The sequence below is a fragment of the Plectropomus leopardus genome, chromosome 21, assembly GCF_026936395.1.
Source record: "Plectropomus leopardus strain MGB_pleo_1.0 chromosome 21, ASM2693639v1, whole genome shotgun sequence".
In the NCBI taxonomy this organism is placed as follows: Eukaryota; Metazoa; Chordata; class Actinopteri; order Perciformes; family Serranidae; genus Plectropomus; species Plectropomus leopardus.
The window spans coordinates 14,816,505-14,840,741 of record NC_142196.1 but is presented as its reverse complement, the minus strand read 5'-3'; the positions used below and the strand labels follow the sequence as shown (position 1 = coordinate 14,840,741).

The 24,237-nt window shown below is 42.7% G+C and overlaps 1 protein-coding gene across 14 annotated transcripts in view; it reads right to left on the bottom strand.

The window, feature by feature from the left end:
• Positions 1 to 24,237, bottom strand: part of eya1 (EYA transcriptional coactivator and phosphatase 1) — a 71,776-nt gene that overhangs the window by 6,233 nt on the left and 41,306 nt on the right. For 10 of the 14 annotated variants that reach the window (XM_042510504.2, XM_042510512.2, XM_042510509.2 and 7 more), the window contains 10 exons: positions 19,783 to 19,865; positions 19,047 to 19,233; positions 17,691 to 17,833; positions 16,879 to 16,962; positions 13,392 to 13,481; positions 2,743 to 2,801; positions 2,481 to 2,641; positions 2,147 to 2,261; positions 1,298 to 1,419; positions 401 to 501 (listed from right to left, as the gene is read on the bottom strand). In XM_042510504.2, the coding sequence (XP_042366438.1) occupies positions 401 to 501; positions 1,298 to 1,419; positions 2,147 to 2,261; positions 2,481 to 2,641; positions 2,743 to 2,801; positions 13,392 to 13,481; positions 16,879 to 16,962; positions 17,691 to 17,833; positions 19,047 to 19,233; positions 19,783 to 19,865 (1,145 nt within the window). The remainder of the gene's footprint in view (positions 1 to 400; positions 502 to 1,297; positions 1,420 to 2,146; positions 2,262 to 2,480; positions 2,642 to 2,742; positions 2,802 to 13,391; positions 13,482 to 16,878; positions 16,963 to 17,690; positions 17,834 to 19,046; positions 19,234 to 19,782; positions 19,866 to 24,237) is intronic. The other 4 variants (XM_042510508.2, XM_042510510.2, XM_042510515.2 and 1 more) reach the window with 1 other exon arrangement.

Here is a 24,237-nt window from a genome sequence, read left to right as displayed (position 1 = left end):
TGCCATCTTGTTGTTTTTTTTAAGCATGTAGTTACCATATTTAGATGCTGCATAAATGAGCAATAGAGACTGAAACTGTTTTTTGAACATGTTTATATCTGCCGTACAGTCAGGAATTTTAACATTGGGGTCTATGGGGATTAACTTGCTTTCCAGCCTGCCTCAGGCCTCATTTTTTAGACCTGGTTGCTGTTTGGTTTTTGCAGAATCTCTTTTATTGCTGCTATCCCGGAAGTCTCTTTGGGTGCTGCTAGACATGATATATACAATCATCCCAAGAGTGGAAATTCACCACAATCAACTTATTGTGAATGTTTGTTTTTTTCAATTGCAATCTGCAATAAAATTGTGTATTGTCCCATCCCTTGAATGTGGTTTCTATTATTCCAAGACTTCTTACCTTTTTTGAGCCTTGCTCCTCTTCCACACCATCTCCAACAACAATGTAAACAACTTTCCTCCCGAACCTTTGAATTACTCTCTCAAAGCAGCTCTCCTTCCCTGTGGGGGGGTCGACAGCAGGATGTTAGTGGAGCGTCGAGTGGTTGCAAACACATACACATGGACACTCACAGGGACCCACACTAAACGCCATCAAGTTGATTCAAAGGCACAGGGTGACAAGAGCCCCTTTAAAAACACCACACGTACAAAATAGGCCAGAGTGTAAACACTTTGAGCTCGGCGAGGAGATGTGATAAGATCAGCCCCCAGATAAAGACAATCTGAAAAGCATTAACTCTGCCCTTCTGCTCCTCAAACCTGGGTTAAATGGACTTAAATCAGCTAAAATCACTCTTGCATGCTACAAGGTCTGGTTAGGAGGACCAGTGCGCTTAACGCTCCGAGGAACTCTGAGCTGCTTTCTGCTCCAACTCTGCGCTGATGGGCCTGAAAACGGTGCGGGAGTAAAGCTTGATGTTTATTTTGCATTTGAAACAGTAAAGAAGGGGAAGGACTGGAGGAAAAGGGGGGAGATTGGAGGAGGGGGAGGAAGAGGGGGGTCTTGTTGCTGTGGAATGACATAAATGTGCAGAAGTGGTTTCATATGCAGAGACTGAACAGGAGAGGCCTGGGGAGGCCCAGCGCAGGCCCAGCTCCAGGAAAATAATCCCAGGCTGATTAGGCCTATTCCTTCATAGAGGAACATCAACCCTCTCCGGTGACTGAATCTCCCACCCCATCCACGCCTCTGTCCCGTCGCTTAGGTAGCACGTGTGTCCTAACTTTTTTACACTCACAAGGGTTGACTGATCACACTGGACAAAACAAAAGAGGATTCAAATCAAATACTCACCTATTTTGGTTGCACTATAAATATTCTCGATAGGAAAGACTATCCCCAAGCCGTAGAGCAGGACCTTAGCCAGGGCAGGGATGAGCTGCGTGGTGGTCACCAGGATATTCACACAGTTTGACCTACGGTAGAGAGACAGAGCAAAGGGATGACATCATTCTAAATCACTAACAAAAGACAACATAGTGCACACAAAGTGAAGATATGCAATGTATCACTTCATTAACCCTTTGAAACATAAGTGAATTGGCTTGATTTCTTTAGCTACAAGAAATTGAACAAAATAAAGACAAGATCAAACATAAAAAAGTTAAAAAAAAAACAGGTATTATTATTACTATTACTACTACTACTACTACTATTATTATTATTAATGTTATTGTAGTTTTCCAATTTTTTATTACTATCTACTATTTCAATTTCTCTCTCTCTCTCTCTTAAAACATATATTAAACATAAAATATTCAGGTCATTTTCTTTTCCTAATTTCTTTCATGTGATGGACATATCTTGCCAAGTTGCCAAGTTTTTATAAGAAAGTGAACCAATTTGCTCAGATTTCAAGAGTTTAAATGCATGTGAAAGGCATTTGAATGCAGCAAAACAAAAGTGATGCCATTCCAGGTTTCAAAGAATTAAAACATGACATGCAGTGAAGGACTGAATCCGAGCTTCCTTTTAGAGTCAGACGTCTAAGCACACTTTCAAAATCAGACGACAAAGCATATCCAGAAGATAAATTCAGAGCTTTAATAGCCTGGGAATATGGAGTTGACTTATTTACACCACATGCGAGTTTATAGACGTGCGGTATGGGACTGGGTACAATTTTCCTCACTGGAGTCCTACCTTGAGTGGATTAATGTTAGTGCTTTCAGTGCCAGTGTTAACCAGGAGTCCGTCAAGGCTTCAATTTCTGCTCGCAATTGCAACCAGGCTTCCCTTTTGGCTGGGCCCAGCAGACCTGAAACGCAGAGTAACAATGTTTGGGTTGGACCAGCCCTCCGAATACCACTGAAATTTTCAAAATTTACCCTGACCAAGTGGTGTGGCATGTGCTTTTAGAACACACTGGAACAGACACTCACACAAAAACGCCCACACAAACGAGGGCATGTACATCTGCAAACTCATTTCAACTCTTCAGATCTGTACAGAGGCAGCGCTGCTTGTTGGGGATTACCTCCGACGTTATTTTTGTAGGTGGTGTAGATTTCTTTTACTCGTCTGTAGCGGAAGGCCAGTTTTCTCATCCAGTCCACACCTCCCCGCACGCCTGTGGCCAGACATAGGTTGGCACTGGTTGCTGCTGCGTGGAAACCGTCAGCGCCAAAGTTATACGTGCTGCAAAGAAGAAAAAGAAAGGATCTGTCAGCAAAGGCTGCGGCACTGTTGATGCACAGTTTATTTAATCAATCAAGAAGGAAAGTGTACCGGTTTTGTACCTCAGATCCTGGCCGTTGTCATCGGAGGACACATCGTCGATATGTACCTGATCACATTCCTGTAACACACAAAACATGCACTTTGAGTAATGCAGCATTCACACACTCACTCTAAAGAGACACTCCCCATATGTTCCAGGTCATTTTTCACTAAAAACAACATATTTATTCAGGAATTTGTGCTTTGGCTGGACACCTCAGTCTTAAGCCCCTTCGCCTTGACTTTCTCCCTATATACTTTTGAATATGTTCCCCACATTTTTCTTCCCTTGCCCCTAAACCAGATCTGTCCAAACAAAGACTAACCTCATCATCAGTCAGAATGGACTGCTACCACTAGAGGGGTCTAAAGATATGCACACCCACAGACATAACCAATTAAGTCTCAATCCAGCAACTCTAAGCACTCCTCAGGTTGGCATTTGAAGAGCTATGTCTGCAAGTACTGATATATATACATACAGTTGAAAAATGTATGTGGGCTCAGTGAATGTATAAAGAGCCTTGGCACTAATGGTCTGTGCATGAGTGTGTGCATCCCTAAACATATGTGTGCTCCTCTTCCCCCCTGGGGGTGCCTGGCTCCCCTTGGAAAGGTAGAGGGATTCTGCAGCTCCACACTGATTCTGCCGGTACACAGTAACACAATCCAGACTTTCTGGTAAATGTAACCTACTAGAAAAAATTGAACTTGATGCTAACCGCCAATGAAATTATGACCTCTGATTGCTGCTGCGCCACACACCAACACAGCCCCGGGGCCAGTCAGCCAGCCAGCCGGCAAAAGAGCACAGGAGAAAGCACACTAAAAATCTGTTATTAGTTTTCCATTTATAGGAGAGCTCTAGTGCCTCCCCCTTCCTCCCCTCTCTCCGCCCCCCTCGGCCAGCTTGAGATGTGAGGGAGTCCTGCCTTGGCATTCAGATCAACACATTTCACATGGGGCAGAGCCGAGAGAGTAAGCAAAGCTTCTTTTTGCTCCGGTGGCGAGAAATTTGGCAAACAGGAGGTTGAGCAATAGCCTTGTTATGATAAAAAAAAATGCTGAAATTAATGTGACGTCAGATTCACAATTTGTTTCGGTCGACCCTAATCTAGCATAAATAACAGAGGGTGTATCTGATATCTCTATGAAGTAGAATTTCTCTGGAAAGCTACAAGTTTTAAATTGGTTGTGTAACCGCCCAAAATGTTAGTCTCACCTGTTTAAAGTTATGTGAGAAATAATAATTTCACATGGAAATTGAAACTTGAGGGAGAGAATTCCTCCGGTCTCAAGTATGAAAATTCCGTCCCGATTTTTTAAGCTTTTTAATTAAGTTTCATCCGGCTGTTAAGACACCAAAACACAGAAAGGACTTCCTTGTTTTAAGTCAATCTAACTGAGGCCAAATGCTGACGTTATTGCATTCCTCTCTAATGCTAGAGCAGGGTAAGGGTAAGGGCTTTGGACTGTAAACCTTTTTTATTTTACTGGTTCCCCTCTGAACAAATTTTTCATCTCCCTGGATTTGTGGGGAAAGGGAGGGGAGAGCGACGTGAGGAGAAACTCAAACCAGCTGTTCTTTAACAGAATTAAAATCTTGACCCCCAACCCCTGCTCTAATGCAGCCATTCTCTCGCCAAGCCTCTCCCAGCAAGCCCCAAGATCCAAAGAGGAAAAGACTTTGACCCCGTGACCTCTCTCCCCTCCTCTCCGGGGCTCCGGCACCCCGATAAGGGGGTGGAAGGGTAGAGAGGTGGAGATGGAGGAGAGCAGCGGGTAGAGGCTGGGGGAGAGAGTCCAAAGTGACCTCACATGGAGCGAGCTCTGAGCCCCGCGTTCCAGAAGATGGACTGCCAATTGGAGATGGGGTGCAGGCGGGGGCTCTTAGCTCTGTTGGCTTAATCTGTTTCCACACACTCACCAACAGATCTTTAATAGTTGAAGAAAGCAGCAATTTGCCCCAGCTTGAAGATTTGCTGCCAACAAACTTGCGGACAATTTATGTTTGCAAATTATCCCTAATTTTTTCTGAGAATGGAGGCCAAGCCAAACGTATTGGTATGCTTAATTCCTTAAGTAGTAGAGGCATGTCTGTTTGTTTAGGAAAACAAAAAATGCACCCTGGGTTAAGCACCTCATAAAGCCTTCTTTCAAAGACCTCCCATTCTGGTGCAAGTGACTGGAAGGCTTCTATTATCCAGTAATTACCTGCTGATGAATCAGACACAATCAGTCCGCTGCAAAGCACTCATTTGGTATATCATTGCCTAATTGTACGCTGTCTCCTAGTACCTTGTTTGATGACAATAGTTCCTCGTGTTTGTTCTTCCCCTGTAATGTGTTTCTTTCAGAGTCTGACAGCTAGCATGGATCAAAACAGCTATGTGAGAACAATATGACTCAGCATGTTAATTATGGACATACTTTAGGTGCCAAAGCCAGAGCCGCAACATGACCTGAAACACATAAATATGTCTCAGTAATTAGCCCTAACTGTAGCCATTGTAATTGCAGCCTGATTATGAATGATTTGTCATAAATTTTTCCAAATCCTAAAAGCTAATAAACATGTCAAACCTCAACAAATGTAAAGTGTTAAAAATTAAAAGGCCAAGAAAAACACAGAGGTTTGGGTTTTACAATTTGAATGCCTGGGTGTTTACATAGTTTTTTGATTTTGTAGATATTAAAACGCTTATTTAACAGCTGAACTGAGCTCGAGAGCTCCAGATAGAAGTTTGTCTGTGTGTGCTGTGAATAAAAAGGGAGGGAGTCGTCGAAGAATGCGCAGACTCCAACAATTACTGTTCCCAGCTGGGGCTGGCATAAACCTCTGCACTGGCTTCCTGGGAGGACTGGGAAAGCTAATAGAGGAGGTGGCTGTGGGTAATGCTGTACAGTAACCCTTACACATACTCATTAGGAGGCACTTCTGAAGGCCTCGTAAACACCACAGAGCCATGGACGGTGCAGGTTAGAGTCAGTTAGGTACAGTCGTATAGTTGAAGTGGATGGGATGGAGAAAAACACCATGGGGTGGTGAGTTTTACTGACTGACAGACTTCATGGCTTTTAGCATTGTTAGGTGCATGGATTATGAAATGCCATATAAATAGAACAAATCTGAAAAATCCATATTGCACTCCCAGAAATAAGAGTTCAAAAAGGGTTTATCCTGGAGGGCTGAGAGTGTACCCAGAACCATTGCTTCTGAAGAACCCCCCTTTTTGAGGAAAGGATTCTTTAAGGGTTCCATTAAGAACCTTTTCATTCAAAGAACGCTTTTTGGAAGAAAGAGGTCTACCAAGATTGTTGAAGGCAAAAGTTCCTTACCCTCAAATATTCAAATATTTACTTGCGTTTTAAATGGTATTTTTAAATGTCGATGCATCTGAAATCCCCCTAATCAATTAATTCTCCTTGTGTTCTGTCATAGTTGAGATCTTTCCAGTCATTTCATGGCATACTAACCACATGGTCTGCTGAAATTATTCTCATAGTTCTTGGCAGGTTGTATTCAGTTCAGTTCTATTCACCCTAGCATTCCAGGTAACACTGGACCATATCAGCCTTTGCCTCTGAAACCGTTCTGGGTGAAACCTTTACTAAAAGTTCAACCAGTAACCACAAAGGGTTCCTCTACAGGGACAAGCCAAAGAACCCCAAATGGTTCTGGTTAGCACCTGAATTTCTAAGAATGTAAACGGGAAGCAACGAAAAACTGTCTCATAAAAAGAAGAATAAATATATTTTGCATCACCATATTTATATGCATGCAGGACTTTAATTAAAATAATTCACAAGCACTTATAGTTACTGTCACTGAATCATTCTAAGGTTTAAATGAAAAAAACATGCTGCTATTATTTTGTTTGAATAACACTAACAACAGAATGACAGGGCTTCAAGATGGTGGCATATTGGCAGCCGGAGAATTTCTTAGAACCTTTTGAACATGTCTTTTCCATCGAATCCCCCCCATTCTCCCCTCACCAAGCAAACAGTGGTCTCTCTAAAACCTACAATCACCACTAACTCACACCAGATGTTCCTACTGTACTCAGGAGTGAAGACCCTCGACCAGAAGCCATCGCAATTACTCCTTATGCAAACACTATGTCTTTCTGTTAAATTCATCAGCAACATTCTTCTCTTTTATCTGAGCTACCAAGCAGTCTCTATCTACACAGGAAAGATGCCAAAAAATGTGCAACAATTGAAGACAGGATGCTGCTGCCTCGGGATGCTTCCATCTCTACATCATTCACTCTCTCTTCCTTTCCCTGTCTCTCTGTCTTTCCACTAGTCTGCTGAGAACTCTTCACTGTGGAGGAAGTTATCAGAGCCCTCTTTGTTCCCCTGGCATCTGTCATTAAGCAATCAGCAATGACGGCCTGAGTCTTCCTGTAGCCCTGGAAAGAGCTCAGAGTGGTGACTGCAACAGTCAGAGGCACGGAGAAGAAAGACAGGGCAAGTCAGCAATGCATGCTACCAAAACACAAGAGGGACCACACTATCTAAACTCTTCGACCTGTTTTTCCCACGCAGGTCTAGGTCACTGCCATATAGGTAGTGTTCACTTTTTGAATACAAACTGCCCCCTCACTCTCAGGTGAGCTGTTGGGGTGGGGTTGGGTGGTCAAAACCACAGTGTGAGCGATAACAGCCGTCATCACAGCATTCCTTGTGACCCTACAGGCTAATGCCATGTGAAAAAGGCTCATCCATGGTTCGCAGGTTCTCAATACCGCCACTCCACCGGCAGTGGCTGTCATCCCCCCCGCGGTCTGTGACCCCCAGCAACTTCCTTCTCTGTTCCCACCACAGGCACCCCCGTCTGGTGTGGGGGGTGCAGAACGGGGGGGGGGCTGTGATTACCTGGGGGTCAAACACAGGATGTGGGTAACAAAAGGAGAGTTCTTCGAACCCACTTCATTCCAATCCACAATCTGTGCTTGAACAGCCACGGAATTCAAACAGCAGCGCCAAACAAAGCACAGGTATAGAGAAGTATATGCTGGTTTTGCAAAAATTCACACGGTCAGGAGGACTGATCCAGGGGGAGCATGCTTTGCTCAGAGACAGACTGAATTTTTAAAAAGAATTCTGTGTAAAGCACTTTTGTAGGGAAAGTTGGAATAGAAAGACTCACCCCACAGGTAGGCAGTGAAAGTATAAATTAGTTTTGTGTGATGGATGAGCTGCTTCTCATTATTTCCTATTTTTGGCATCGCATGTCAAAACCACACCTCAAGGAGAGCGACATTAAATGCAATATCAAATCTCAGTCGTTTCAGCATTTTCCCTTCGCAACAAACGTATCCATAGAGAAACAGTTTATTCTTGCCAAGCTGACTGTTGTTTGGACAAATCTGAGCAAGTTTCTGCTCTCCTCCTCCACAGACCATGCTGGGCAGGTGCTGCGCCTCCCTCTTTAAACTAAGGACAAGACATCTATTCTTAGATATCAGCGTTTGTTACCAGACGGTAATTTTATATTTTCCATGCACTCTCGACCCCTATTGGTGCATGGATCGGCTGTGTTAGGATAGTGGTGGGGTTGAGGTGGAGCTCTGTGGAGTGAAGATTGACAGGGTGGCTTTGAAACCTCCACTTTCTCTCTGTAGTCTTTCCAAAACACATCAGTGGCCCCGCCTTGAGACGTGATGGAGTTATGTCGAGGAGCATGACAGAACTGCTGCATCAGGGGCCAGGCAAATGATGAAATACCCACATCAGTGTGTGCAGACCTTAAGAAGCCCATCTGACAAAATATACTTCGCATGAAAATGGCCTTTTTTTAGTTCACTGTTTTAGTTTCTGCACATTTTTTATTGAAAAACTAAAAAAGTGGGAACTCCTACTCCCTGTTTTTTACAGTTGTTTTTTACTGCTGCAGATTGTGATGGGTTGTTTAGTTTTATTCATTATAAAGGTGTTATTGAAATATAAATAAAAATCTGTGCCACAGAGCTGCAGTGTTAATTTGTAACCGATGAAGTGAATGACTCAATTTCATGTTTCAATGAAAAGCACAGTTAGCATTATGTTCCTCCTTACTGGGAATAAAATATACTATCAAGGAAAACACCATAAAGCTACCAATCATATGGAATGGCGAGTACAGGATCTCACCCTCTACAGTGGGACATAAAACCAACAAAATGGCTCCACACTAAGAGGCTCTGGAGGGCCATTTCAGCCACTAGGAAAAGGTAACCATGCGTTTCACAGCATCTCTCATTAACAGGCAGCCCCTGGGTGAGAGTGACAGAGAAGGGTTCAACCCTGCGACTGCAGGCTGAGAGCTATAAAAGCAGTCAATTCCGAGTGTCACCAGGTTGCTCCACAGGTATGTGTGTGTGAGAGAGTCCGTAGGTACCTCCATGAATCTTCGTACTGTACATAAGTGTGTGTTAGAGCACAACATGTTTAGCTTGCATGTGTGTGAGAAAGGGGTAACACACACAGCATGGAGGCATCAGTGGACTAATTTAAAATGTTCCCACCTTTAGAGACCTCTCCCCCTCTCTCTGCCTGTGAGTGGTTTGCCCCCGTGCCCTTTATCCTCCAGACAGGGAGGGTTGTTTTCTCACCCAGCGAAGGGGGAGACGGCAGCCCCCGTACCCCACTGAGAGGGGAACACAGGGGGCTTGGCCAGTAAGAGAGAGGCCCCTGGTTCCCACATATCGCATGGCGTTAGCGTTTGGGCTGCAGCAGCGCACCTACAGTAAACTCACACCCTGAGTCACAGCGGAGCTGTCAGTCTTCTCAATGAGCTCAGCCTCAGTGGGCTTCATTATACACATCACTTTAGACCATTAATTAACTGCACATTCAAACCCACAGCCAGCGCTAGTGTGAAAATGGCATCAAGTGGAGTGGATTTACTAGATTTCAAAATAAGATATATGAAGGACAAATCTATTTGTTTGTAAAAATATATTATTTTCAAAAATGTTAAAAAGTCAGTTTTAACTTTGACAAAGTCTAATTCTTAAATTATTTATATAACCAGTGGTGTAATGTAATAAAGAAATAATATTTCGTTACAGTACTTCATTTTTTTTGGAGTATCTGTACTTTACTTGTGTTTTTTGTTTTTTTTTAATTTCTGTCATCTTTTACTTTTACTCCACTACATATCCTAAATGAGCTTTTACTCCAGATGGGAGGAAAGAAGGAAAGAAGGGACCGACAGACGAATGAAGGGATGGGAGGGAAGAGAAAACTGGATTTTGTTCTTTAAATCCTTTAGTTGTAAAACAAAAAAAAAGACCATATTTTTTTTTCAAGTATAATGCGCACTTTTTTTTTTTTTTTTTTTGTTTTTTTGGGGCTCTAGCCTTTAATGGACAGGATAGTAGAAGCATGAAAGGGGGGGAGAGAGAGGGGGTGACACGCAGCAAAGGGCCAAGGCTGGACTCAAACCCGTGGCCACTGTGGCGGAGCGTTAACCTCTGTACGTGGGGTGCCCGCCCTACCGACTGAGCTACTGGGCACCCCGTACACTCCATTGTTAAGGTGGTGTTCAAGAAGAAATAAATGTCAACTCTCAGAATTCTGATTGCCTTCTTTTTAATAATATCATTTACTTGTACTTTTACATTCAGTACTTATATTTAATGTCATAAATGACTTTTGATAGTTAAGTACAGTAAATATCAGATGCTTTAAGACTGTCAGTCAAGCAATATTCTAGAAGCTGACTTTAACTTCTACCAAAGTCATTTTTTGATAAGAAATCATCCACCACTAGATATAACCTTTCCATGAAGATGTTGCTGTTAATTTACAAACTGAAAAAATGATTGATTCAGTACATTCAGTTTTCAATTAACGAAGATATAACATTTATTTTATGATAATCTCTGCAGCTGTTGAAATATGACTTCTTCTATAAGGAAAATTAATACAGTGGAGATCACATCAATAGGGATCATATTGCCTTGAATTACTTTCCTAATACTTCTTTCACTGAGAGGATTTTTGATGATAAAAACAGACAGTGCTTTCCATACAGCACTACGGCCATTGTTTAAAAGGCTGAGCAGCAAATGGTTTGTGTGGGACGATCGATAGAGAGTTCGTCTGCATGGGTTAAGAGGGTAAGTCTTTTGGGGAGGTGCAATATTTCTGGGACGCATCTTCAATACTTTCTAACAGCAAATGAATAAAAAAGAGAGCGCTGATCCAGAAAAAGGTAAGAGGAAAAAAGAGGGAGAGAGAGAGAGATGTAAGGGTGAAACTGATCCCTGTTGACCCCTTCGGCATGCCCTCTTTCTTTTTATGACTTTCCTCTGAATCGTCACTCACCAGCTCTATCAACGCTGTCCAGCCTCCATTCACTCACACTCTAAAACACACACACACGCATGCACACACACACACACACACACACACACACACACACACACACACACACACACACACACACACACACACACACACACACACACACACACTCGAACACATTATACACAACACTAAAGCGTTGGCTGTGGCCTCGGCAGGCTGAGTACGATATTATGCTTAATTGTGGTGTTCAGAGGCTTATAAACAAACAACCCTTGTGCATATAAAACAGATTAATTTATTTTAAAAGCACAAGTAAAATAATCTGAGACTGTACGTATAGTAAAGTTGCAAGGGAGTCGAGTCCATATTTAATGTTCTTGTGCAGAGGCTGGCAGGACAACAGTGTTAAGACTTAGATAGACCAATCACACTCACACACTGTTAGGCCACTAACTCTGCACCTGTGTTTCTGCACAGCCTCTGGGGTCTCCCTTTATGGCTTAGACTAAATTAGATGGACCATATGCATTTCTGCACATGCTTAAATACATAACTGCTGCTGGCTGTGGTATTTATAGTCGGACTCTATTTAGCTCTATCTGAGATGGAGGACTGTAAATCAGCAGAGAGGAAACACAACTGGTTAGGCATTGCTGAGAACTGGCACTTAACACTCAGACTGGCCCAGCTCACTTTAAGAGGAGAGATCAATATGCCTTCAAGAGAATGTCACTCCTCCTCTGGTATGACTGTTAATGACAATCACTGCAGCGTCTGCAGGGAGGTCTTTACATTGGACGTTCTAAAAAGCATTCTTGCAGCAGACCACACATTGATATTTCAGTCATAATACTACTCTGGGAAAAAAAAATCAAAGCTTTTAAGTGTCAAAACAAAATCTAATAATTTCGTTACTGAGATAGAGCAGAAGAAATATACGCATTGCATTTTAAAATAATTTTATAAGCGGTCTGAGCTGCCAATTCGTCTGTGAACAGTTTCATCACACATGAAAAGAAATCAAAACACAGGACAGATGTTGGGCAAAACCACATTTAAGCGTTGTCACAAACTGCCATTTTTTCAAATGATTGGGGCACATCTATTAAATAAAGTGCAGCTACAATGGATTCTACACGGCCAGGGCATAAGGAAATATTTAACCAGCCAATTGCAGCCAATTAACTTTGATCACGATGACTGCGTTTGGAATCTCAGTCACTCGTCTGTCTGGGAGAGTATGAACATTTTCTGTCTCTGTCTCCCTCTCTCTGTGTCGTTTTTTCCTTTCTTCTTGGGTTTGCTTCATGTAACACAGCCGAAACATGGTGGTGAGTAATGAGACTTGGCAGACTGGCCACAGATCTCTTCACACTTAAGTATCAAACAAAACATTTCCTCTACTGTGAGGTCAGCATAAAGCAGGACACTGAGGGAAAGCGCTGGGTCAGTGGGATCAGATTCACTGAGAGGAGGCAGGGACAAAAATCACAAAAAGAAAAATTGTAGACAGAGAATTACGTAGAACTAGTGTTGAAGGACCGCTGAGATGATCTGCTTTTTTATTGCTAAAAAATCGCTGATAATAATAGCACTGATAGCGAGTAACTGAGTTTGACATCTGAATCTGAAAAGGGCAGTGGGTGAGCTTCGTGTCTGTGCATGTGTGCATGTGTATGGACAAATGTGGCACACAGTTTTCTGTACATGCAGACTGAGCCTATAAGCATCCCTGACCCTCTGGTCTTTCACCTCTCCCCAGAGCGAAGCAGACACTCAGACACCCCACTGCACACACACACACACACCTCCCTACCCTTGATCCCTCTATTCCTGTGCCCCAGGGGCAGATTTTACACTAGCTGTACATGAATCAGGGGGGCAAAGAGGCGTGAGAGGGGAGATGGCGGGGGATTTCATGCTGCGACGGAAGGGTCTGTAGTGTAGGTGGACAGCGACACCAAGCACACAGCATGACACACAGACAGACAGATCGGCCACAGAAACACTAGAGCTTGACAAATTGAGCTGGCCGCTATGGGAGTGGGAAAGAGGTGGGGGGTGGGGGCAGGGCTGGTGACCCAGGAATGACAGAGACTGACAGCACATGTAAAATTCATGGTATCCCTTGGGCTCCGAGGTAATACTTCACCACTATGGGACTGATAACTGAGAAACAGTCTCCACGCTATGAAACAGTTGTTTCTGCTTTTACTAAAATCTTAATGGACTGTTCTTACACTCCTGTGAGAATATAAACACTCCCTGCACCACTAAAACATCACAAAGTGAACAGAAGGTAAAATGGCAGCACAGCTGCTTTAAAGACAGCTTAAAGAAGAGAAAACACAAAAAATAGACGCACCTCCAAGTCGTTAAAGAATAGGTGTGTGTCCGCCAAGTTGAAGATCATTTCTTCCATCCTCAGGCCTAATGATACAGATGTCGGTGGATCCTGAAAAACAGACAAAAACAATTAAAATCTTTCAAATATTGAGGTACTTTTTCCATTTGAAGTTGTAATGTGAAACAATAAATTATGTTGTTCGCTGTAAGTCACTCAATTAACACAGAATCCCTTTAAATTCCTCAGCAGGCCGTTCCCATAAAAGAAGACTTTAGGCGGACTTGAAAGTTCCAGCCTCTGTTTACGACTCTCCAAAAAGGGACCAGAATAGTCATCAGAAATGCCACAGACTTGAATGAATGCAGTAAAAGCATGTCTCTTCTCAGGAGGGGTGGTCAATTTAGAAGAGCTGGGGGTCACAGCCTCATCGTAAATAGCCCATTCTCCACATACTTGTGCCGATGCATCATCTGATTGCTCTCTACGTGATACAAATCACCACTCTAAGGTGTTTATTCATATTTATTTCAAACAAAAAAATCAAATAAAAATGCTGATAATTTCCTGCAAAGAGCACAATTTTTCCTTAAATCATGATCTCTGTCAGTAATGTGATACATGCTGTAATGGTGATAGGGTTGCACTGTCTGTAAGATAATACCTAGAGAGGAGTGAAGTGTAAATAGTTAATGAGGCAGTGACAATGTGTGCGATTTTCCCTTTAAAAAGATAATGAATTGCAAAAAGTCTTCAGTGCATTTTTACATACAGATTTTTAAAGATACAGGCTGTGTGTAATTATTTTTCACATACTAAATAAACTGCATTAACACATTTATTTTAGTCTAAGCACGATTTTTTCATTATTATTATTTAAAAAAAGCAAACAAAACACATTATTAATTAACTGATTTTAAGTACCTCCATTCTTTGTTGCTCAAACTGAATCCCTTTTTTTTTAATCTCATATCCCTAATCAGCAGATTGTCTTCAGCAAGCAAAGGATGAAGAGAGACAATGGCAGGCTGTGGAGGAGGATTTTCTGCAGCTGGGTGAGGCTGTGTTAAAGGACAGGCCTTGCAGAAGCAGGAGCGGGGATTACAGAGTTAAACCACCTGAAGACACACCTGAGCTTTCCACTGATTAGCTGTCACACCCCACAATGCTTATGTTTTCACTAAAATGACAGAGGACAAACCACACAAGTAGAGCTCAATCCCCACTTCTGGAGGCTTTCTCCTTCCTCTTAACCTCCCAGTTCGAATCAATCTTTCAGTTAGAATTCATCAAAAATAATTAGCCTCCCACATCAACTGGCCACCAGCTCCCGCTCCCCAACCTCTGCCGCTGCTGGGTGATTTAGCATTATGGGCCGGTTTGGTGGGAAAAGGCTGTCTTCTCCGGCGAGAGTGAATCCTTTCCAATTAAATCTAAACAATCAGTCAGTGAGGGAGTTAAGAATACAAGCAGGCCAGAAGGCCAAAGTGCTGCTGCTGTCATTGCTCCAGCACCACCTGTCCCGAGATGTCAGTGTCATCCACAGGGGCGCCAAGCCCCCCCCCCCACCCTCTGAGCCCCTTACCAATAACAACCCCCCATCCATCCCCACCCACTTTAAGCTCCAGCTCTGGCCAGCCCAATAGCAGCACAGCTGGCCTCAGCCATCAGCTTTATGGGAGTAAGCTGCCTTGATGCCAATTAAAAGAGCTGATAAGAGCAGCAGTGTGTTTATGTGTGTATGAGAGGGAGAAAAAAAAGTCAGAGAGAGTGGGTGGGAGGTCACAGTGAGTGAGAGAAAGTGTGGATGTGTGCTCACTCAGATACACATCTATTTATAGTAACCTCAGAGCAGCTACAAGGGAAAACTGTTTAGCAACTTTTTTTGTTTATTCCACTAAGATGAGGAGGACATGAATGACAAGGAGGAAAAGAAGGGGTGGTTATCGTAGTGGTTGTGGTGGATGTTCACTGCTGCTTCACTTTCTCTTCTGAGGTAGTTTACAGATCTGCGTTTCTGATAGGCTTTGAGGTAGCGTGCTTTGTGGTTGCTGTGAGTAAGCATGTCTCCCTCTCATAATCCTGCTTTAATGTGACAGTGTCAGCAGGTTGCAGCACTTTTTAAAAAAAAAAAATAGGGAACTTAAATGTGCAGAGGTGGAGAAAAAGAGGGAACAAAAGAGAAAACAGAGAGTGAGAGGGACTTTAGCGGCTGTCACATCCTATATGAGCTCTGATGGAACGGGCCCTTATGGAGTCAGGAGTGTTTCCTGTTTCAGAGGAGCACACTGGAGACTCTGTGTGTGCATTTGTGTGTGTGTGTGTGTGTGTGTGTGTGTGTGTGTGTGTGTGTGTGTGTGTGTGTGTGTGTGTGTGTGTGTGTGTGTGTGTGTGTGTGTTTGGAGAGTCCCTCATCTCAGAGCCACAGCTCCCTAAGCCTCAGCTCTCTCTCTTTACCCAGCATGCAGTGCTGAGAATAAAGTAAATAAACAGTGGAGGGTCGTGGGGCAGCCCTCTTTCACCCCAAAAACAAAACAGTGCCCCCATCAAACACCCCCTCATACCAGAACAAAGGCAAAGAGCACGGGCCGCAGACGCTAGGCTCTCTGACATATGAGGAGCAATATGTCATTTTTGACTTCAAAACCAGACACCTCCATAGCCCAAACAGCCAGAGATTAGAACTCATGCTTTCCTACAATTGAAATAAAAATTGTGATAAATTCGCTTTAAGATTCTACAGTTATTTTCATTTTTGTCTGCTATATCTTACTGGGAAAATAAGAGCGAGTGATGTACTTTGAAGGCTATATACTGTAGAACCTACGACCTCAACGAAACCATGAGAATAGGATTCTGCCTTATTTCCCAACTTGTTTGTTTGGAAAGTTTAAATTTAGAGAAGCAATTTACAAGGAGCAACAAATAGAAAAGCCTGGAAAAGTAAACTATTCATTTTATAAGCACACACAGTGACATGGGACGGAAAATTACTTTCAGAATAATAATAATATATGTTTGTTAAGATTTATATAAGGCAGGTTTAAGGGAATCACCGAGTTCTAGTTTAACTGTATTACATTCGGTGCACTCAGTCTCCTGCCACGGTCTCCAGGGAGATCCCCGTCTGAAAAGGATGGATTGAGAAGCACTTAATTAAACTAACAATGTGGCATTTCTGAAGGAGAAAGGAACACTTAAGATGTGTCAATAGACATCCAGAGTGCAACTGTTGTGAGCCCCTACAGCTGAGCCCGGACCAGCCATGCATAGCCTCAACAGCTGCAAAGAGCAGTCAAATACTTGCCAAGCCTCATTGGACCTATTAAAAAAAAAGAAACAATTATCTGTACATTGAGTTCTGCTCTATCTTCTCTGAACTCAGTGAAATCCATCCTCCACTCAATGGCCATTGCCCACCACTGATCTTTTTTTTTTTTCTCCTTTTAATATTTATGTGTTTTGCTGCTAAAGTGCGCGGCTACTGCCACAGTCTGATGTCACTCACCCGTCCATATCTGTTGGCATAAGAACCCGTAAGCAAGGAATGGAAAACGATGATTGTTTCATCCAGGTCCCAGATGAAAACTCGCTGGAGAGATGGGGGGTACGGAGGGGTGGGGAAGAAAGAAACAAAGAAAAACAGAGAGAAAAGAGGCAAAATCAATGGTGCACTCTGTAGGGCTGCAAGGTGATCCTCCTGGTCAATAGGCCAGGAGCGTGTATTCGTGCGCCACAGGGACCAGGATCCATTTGCTTGGGTTGGTCACCGCAACACTCCTCCCATCACCCCACCGCATGCTTTCCACCCTCTGCCCTTTACATTAGAGTAATCAATAGCAACAAACTAATTAACTAGATATGTTAACACGTCATGATGTCAGTGCTATTACGGGTGGTATTAAACTCCTTTAAATTCATATATTAATGAAGAGCCTTCTGAATTAGTAAGATTTACTTTGACATATGGTCACTAGTAGTGTTGTATAGCTCATGGTGCCATTGTTAGTCACAGCTAGTGTCCAGTCTTTGCTGACTAGAATATATATATTATTCACTCCAGCGACGACTCATTAATCACCTGCCTTATTGTTTATTTACGAGGTATACACGAGAACTTTATATAAGATATGTGTTTAATGATGTCATATATTCCACCATGCATCAATAATGCATTTATAGTTTAGGAATCAAATCTTTAAGAATTAATGCCCATCAAGTGTTAAAGCTGGCGTGGCAGCCATATAGTAAGTGGATTAGTGTCCGTGTGCCTCAGACAGGGTGAGGCTGTCTGTCGCCAAGGTAGCGGGCTCACCCTACCTCAAGGTCGGAGTCAGGCGGCGGTGATGGGTTGTTGTTCCTTCTTCCCCTGCCACGTGACTTTCCATCCGAGGCCCGGCGCAATCGATCCGAATCTGAATCTTTAATGGGGGTTGATGGACTGTGGATGGTACTGTACTCTGCTGAAAGGAAGGATAGAGGGAAGAAGGAGAGTATGAAAGGAGCGCATTGAAGATGAGCTATTATTTGCTTTTAGCAAAGAAGTGTGAGTGACCATTTGTCTTGATGCAGAACGGACAGCTTCCTGGGACATTTTTTAAGTGATTACGCAGGCCTACAGGTAACAAACATATCATAAATCAGTTGCAGAACACATACTAAAAGCTATTGTGCTCCATGCTGATTTAATAAACAAGAGGTAACAGAGTGCATGTCAGCTAGAAATAGCAAATCATTTATCATTTATCCAAATTGGATGCCCGTGTATGAAATTATGTTTATTTAAAGCCTGATGTCTTGGTGTTGATTTAGGATGCAGTCATAAAATTTTGACTGACTTATAAAGATACAATCAGTGCTTTGATTGCCAGATGATGCATTAATGTCACATGAAGTTGTGGGAAATTCTACATCTGATTTCAGTTTTAACTTTTTTTTTCTAGCCTGCATGCTGCAATACACAACAGTTGATGGCTGAAACTATTTCTTGCTCATATTGTGTATTGGACTAGGACAGATAGAGATTTTTGGCCTTTAGCTCATGTTCTCTTATGAGGAGCAACATTTAGTTAGTGAGAATGAGGGGATTCTGTGACCCACTTGTTGATTTAAAAGAGAAACATGGCTCTTAGAAGGATCAAACTCCTCATATTCAGGTTACAGAGGGCGACCCTGCGGCCTGTGGTTTGATCAGGGTTCCTATACCTTAAGGCAAGGTAGATTTAAGACTTTTAAAGACTTTTTTAAATGCCACTCGAAATTAAGTTTAAGAGCAATTTTCCACTAACAAAACTAAAGATGGACAATTTATTGTAACATAAAACATGACTTTTTTATTATCTACATCAAATGTTGTAAACACAACACTTTTTTAGTGGAAAACACAGAAGACCTGGCCTGTTTTCTGGACGAGTTTATGTTTCTCAATCTGCATGTGAGATTAACGAGTTCAAGAAAAGGAATTTATGAAATTACTTAACAAAAAGTTATTAATTATTTTGAGATTTTCAGAAAAAGAGATACATGAAATCCCACTTACAATGTATGAGCATTTTTAAGACTTTTGAAAGATTAACTGAAGTTGATTTAATACCAAGAAGGGCTTTTTTGAGAAGAATGAATTCAATGCCTCTTAAGACTTTTTAAGGATCTGCAGGAACCCTGTTTGATTCTTACCTGCAGGGTTGTCTGTGAGGGCCTGGCTGGTGATGCCAGTGGGTGGCTCCTGGAGGGTGTAGGTGGTGGTGGTGGAGGGTGTGCTGGGGCTGGTGTTGTTACTTGTCATGTAGGGTGAAGTATAGGGTGAGCTGTTGTAATACTGAGCATACTGGCCCTGGCCAAAGGCTGGATAACTGGCGTAGTCCTGTTGAAAGAGACAGAGTAGGGAAATTGTAAAAAGGTAGGGTATGTGTAAAGATAAGGCAAGTAAAGAAAAACTGAGAAATAAAGACATGTGCAATATGGTGTAAGAGGGGAGATTTAGATCAAATAGGTAGGGAGAGTCAGAAGGTAGGAAGAGAAGTAGGAGGTTTGGCAGAGTAATGTGAGATATGCCCTGCACCAGTGTTGCTACTTTACAGTGCAGATTCCAAAACATAAATGCAAACACATGTCTGCTCTGTCCTACATCTGGACAGCGATCTGTCTTGTTTTTTTTTTCTTCTCCCTCTCCGTCTGTGGCATAATACATTTGTGTTGGAGGAGGTACAGTAGATAATCCTGCATACAAAGCTTTTGACATCCTGAGTGATTTATGTTTGAACGTGTCACGGATGAAATGTAACATATTGAGTATGCATGTTTCATAAAGATTTCAAGGTTGGGAAGAAGTCTGCAAACTTATATAAACTGATAGCTGCATACTGATAGCAGATCACAGAAATGGAAGAAGCAGAAGGAAGTGCGCAGCTACCTGTTGTGTGCTGTTGAAGCCACTCGAGTTTGTCAGGGAGTTGTTTCCTGCGTACAAGCCTGATGTTGTCGTGAAAGTACCACCTTTAGGGAGAAATAATAGAACTTTTGAGTTATGTACACATCATGTTATATCAAACAACATTATTAAATCTGCAGTCCTGCCAGCAGTGCAGTGACAGAAATGAAATAGCACATTGTTAGGGGGAAAAAATCTTTTGTGAAACAGCTATTTCAGGTGGTGAACAGAGAGAGGCCTGAGGGAGCGCTCCCAAGAGTGGCCTTATCTTTCTCCTCTTCCTTCCTTATCAGTGATTGGATCAGGCCTGATGAATGACAGAGGGGGGCAGAGAAGGGTGAGGGGTGGACAGAACCTGCTCCCAAAGCCGTCCAAGCCCGCACAATGTGAGCAAGACAAGAGACTTTTGTGTGTGAGCTACCGAAGGGTGGCGTGGGGGGTGAAGAGGGGGGTGAAAACGATGGATGCACTGGGACGGAGCATGAGGGTGCCAGGGGGGTGTGCATGAGCAGTGTAGTGAGACAGAGATGTATAGGGAAGGAGGGCTGAGGTCGCAGTGAGAAGCACCGGGGGCGGGTTTGCTGCTGACATCCAGCCCCAATGAATATGTATGTTCCTCTTTTCACTTGCTCAAAGGATGGTCCTCCTGGGTAATTAAATCATTCAAAGGGGTTGATAGCATCTAATGGCTTAATAATATACATGACATGAGATATAGAGGAGAGGAGCAGCGGCGGACCCCGGGGGCATGCCTTCTCTCCTCAGCGACCATCCACCTGTACTGTCATGTCAGCCAAGAGAACAGCAAGAGAAGCAGCTCTTAAAGGGATCACATACTGGTTAAGAGACACTAGGGTGACAAGGAGGTCAAGATGGGGGTTTTTATATTAAAGATAAAATAATTCCAATTATTTTTCTCATCCCTAAGATCAAAATTATGCTGTGTTCACATGGAATCAGACAGAAGGATGGCAAAAGGACAATACCTTCTGGATGGCACAGAACACTAAAACAAGTCAGACATAATGGCAGGATGGCAAAACGAAACATGCATGACTATACTTTGCAATCCTGATAACACAATGTAAAGAAAGAAAGAAAAAAATATATTAAATAGAATTATTTTGTGTTCATTATTTCAGGTAATTTTCTACTCATGTCCAGTTATTGCACAGATTGCTCTTTGTGTGAGAGAGCTACACAACATCTGGTTGTAAATTAGAGGACAGCATAAAAAAAAAAAAAAAATTTAACTTTAAGTGGCAATGACATCTACCATTAACGCTGACGGTATTCTCTGCCAGCGTCACCTCATTTTACTGTCCTTTTCTCCACTAAAATGATATCAGGTTTGCAGACTCCCTGATTCCATGTAAACATAGCATTATGATCATTCAATGATGTTTAAAGCTCCAGTGTGTAGAATTTAGTGGCATTTAGCGATAAAGTTGCGGAGCATGCATTTCTCCCGTGTGCCAAGTGTATAGGAGGAGAACTAAGTCTGACGCAAAAACACAAAAATGTGCATGGCCGTAACTAGATCCAGTGTTTGATTGATGTTTTGGGCTAGTGTAGAACGACATGGCAGACTCCATGGAAGAAGAGTCTCCTTATGTAGATACCAACGGCTCATTTAGAGATAACACAACAGATCTAATTTTCAGGTGATTTTAAACTAATGAAAACATAGTTAGGAATATATTCCATCTTTACCAATGGATGCCCCTAAATCCTACACACTGGACATAAAAGAACAAACTAGTGTTAGTGCACTTTAACATTTTACTTTTACAAAACAAAAAAACAAAAACAACAACTTCAAAATCTTCATTTGTATACATTATTACAATATTAAACTGGACTGCATCTAATACAAAATAAATGAATAAAAAAATAATAATCTCATGAAAGAAAATGTAAACAGGTTGCTTTAAAATTTGCTTGCCTGGAGCCAGATAAATTTGTTGGGATTGGTCAGAGAATTCAGTGTTGAGCAGGGGGCATTCAGTTTAATTTGTTCATAAATATTGCATTCACTCAAGTTTAATTCATTGTGAAGGCCAAAATTGTGATCACAGTAATTTATGCAGCTTGATGTATGTGTATTGTTCTACATTATAATATATGTGTGTGTGTGTGTGTGTGTGTGTGTGTGTGTATATGTATAACATCAGCAATAGTAAAACTTTGCACAGATGTTCTCTTTGCCTATTACAGAGGGTTGAGTTTTAAAGATTCAATACAAATAATCTATTAATAAGGTTTAAAATTGCAAAAGTGTCATTGCAGTTCATCCAACCTCTAAAAATACAAGCACTGGGCTTTATTATTTGCCTCTGTTGATATACAGACAAATTAGATCTCCCTACATCCACAGGGGACATGCAGAAGCACTATCACTGCACTATTTCTAAAAAGCTTCCTCACTCCTACAAAGCCAAAAAATATCCCATAGCTTCAGTGAAAATGAAGGGGGAGATGAATTTACTGTTCCTAAATGGGGGCGTAATTACACCTTTGTTCCCAGAGACAAACATAGAGAGTTTCTTTCATCCTCTGGTCATTGGCCCCATCAGGAGGGCCCTCCCACACCGTGACAAACGTGAAGCAGCTTTCAGAGCAGGGGGAAGGATCAGGGAAGTGAAGGGGGGCATGACGGGTACCGTATGGAAGAAAGCACAGAAAAGAAAAGACGTAGTGCAGTGTTTAGCCTTGTCAGTTAGCTAAGTACCCAGCACTGTGGCTAAAAAAGAGAAACAAATACCTCCCAAGCTCCCGAGATTACCAGGATCCACTAATTATTTGTGCAGTTTCTCACTCTCTGCTTCCCGCAATTACACACACAGCAGATTTTTACCACACTTTTTACATCGGTTATTTTCTCCAGAACTGTTCTCTCTCTTTGGCTTTGTTTGATATGTCAATGCCTGCGGGGGGAATTTCAAAACTTTTCTGTTCTCCACAGAAAGTTCAACATCAAGTGAAAGTCTGACAGAACAATAAGGCAGAGACGAGGAGGAGTAAGGTTGCGAAGGACAACAAATTAGCCTAATGCACAGTTCAAACAGTCATAAAAGCTCTCGCTGGCAGGGTTTGAGGGTTGCTCTGTGGAGGACAAGGAGCCACATAAAAGCCGAGGGGACCCCCGCTAGCAGTGAGAATGAGCCCATGCTGTTGGGAGTGGTGGTGCTGGTTATAGTAGGGGGAGAAAGAGGGGGTCTTGTGGTTCCCCCGGGGGGCATGTTTTCTCTCCCTCCCCCTGTCCTGCTCCAGTTAGTTCACTCACTCAAGACCAGACATCATCCCTCCCTCCTCTCCTCCTTCCCTGCTGCCTTCTGGCTCCACAATTGGAAGTCCATTTGCTTTGCTTGATCAGTCCCCTTGCCATGGGCTATGTCTATCATCAGTGCACAATATTTGTAGCAGAAGTTTGTATGCCCCACTTGGGAATAGGCTATCAAGTCCAGATGGGGCTTTCCTTTTAAAAAAGGCAACCAAGGCTTCGGCTGCTTCAGCTCACACAGCCACTGGGACAGAATGCTGGAATCCAATTATTCACCTAATTAGCATCTGCTCAGTCCCACCATCAGCGCAATCTCCCCATCTCATCACACACCTCTGATGTTTTAGGATTTTGCTTACAATCCATGAGATGCACTAAACTGCCACCCTAGACTGCAAAACTGAAACGCACAAAAACAGCAGTCCCTTTTCTGATTTGGTGCCACAACTTCAGCACCCACACAAAGCTCCATGGCATCGGACATGAAAGCAAGTAAAAACATTAATCTAATCGTCCTCTGAACTGACAGCTGGCCACACGCTGGTGGCAGGGACACTGACAGAGAGGGGGAGTATCAAATGTGGAAAAAAAGAGTCTTTGGTTGGGACACCCAGGCCTGAGGCACCTCGCCCAGGCAGATCAATAGGCCAGAAAGAGTAATGATGATGGTGTGGCGGAGGGCCAGAGCCACAGTTAGAGAACTCCAGGCCAGAATAGTGGTCAATCTGTCATCTAACATGGCTGTCAATTATGCACTTAACGCTACGTGGGGCATCCGATAGCCAGAGATAGTGGGAGACAGTGAAGCAGAGTTAGACGGAGGGAAAGAGAAAGACAGAGTAAGAGCATAATACTTAGAAGATGAATGGGCACATAATACTGTCATCGTGAGTTAAACCACTGAGGGCAGGATAGCAGCTTGAACATTCTGCTGCACATGCTCCGTTCTCTTGTTGCTTTTCTTTCTCTCTCTCTCTCTCTCTCTCTCTCTGTCTCTCCTTTTTCAGGCGCTCGGCTGCGTGCTGCAAAACTCTGGCTGTGGCCGACTGTATTTGGTTAAGAGGCGTGGAAAAGAGGCTTCCCTGCGCTACATCTGCTGCTGAGCTGGCATTATTTATTGTGAGATGCTCTAGAGGCTTTTCAACAACATGTGG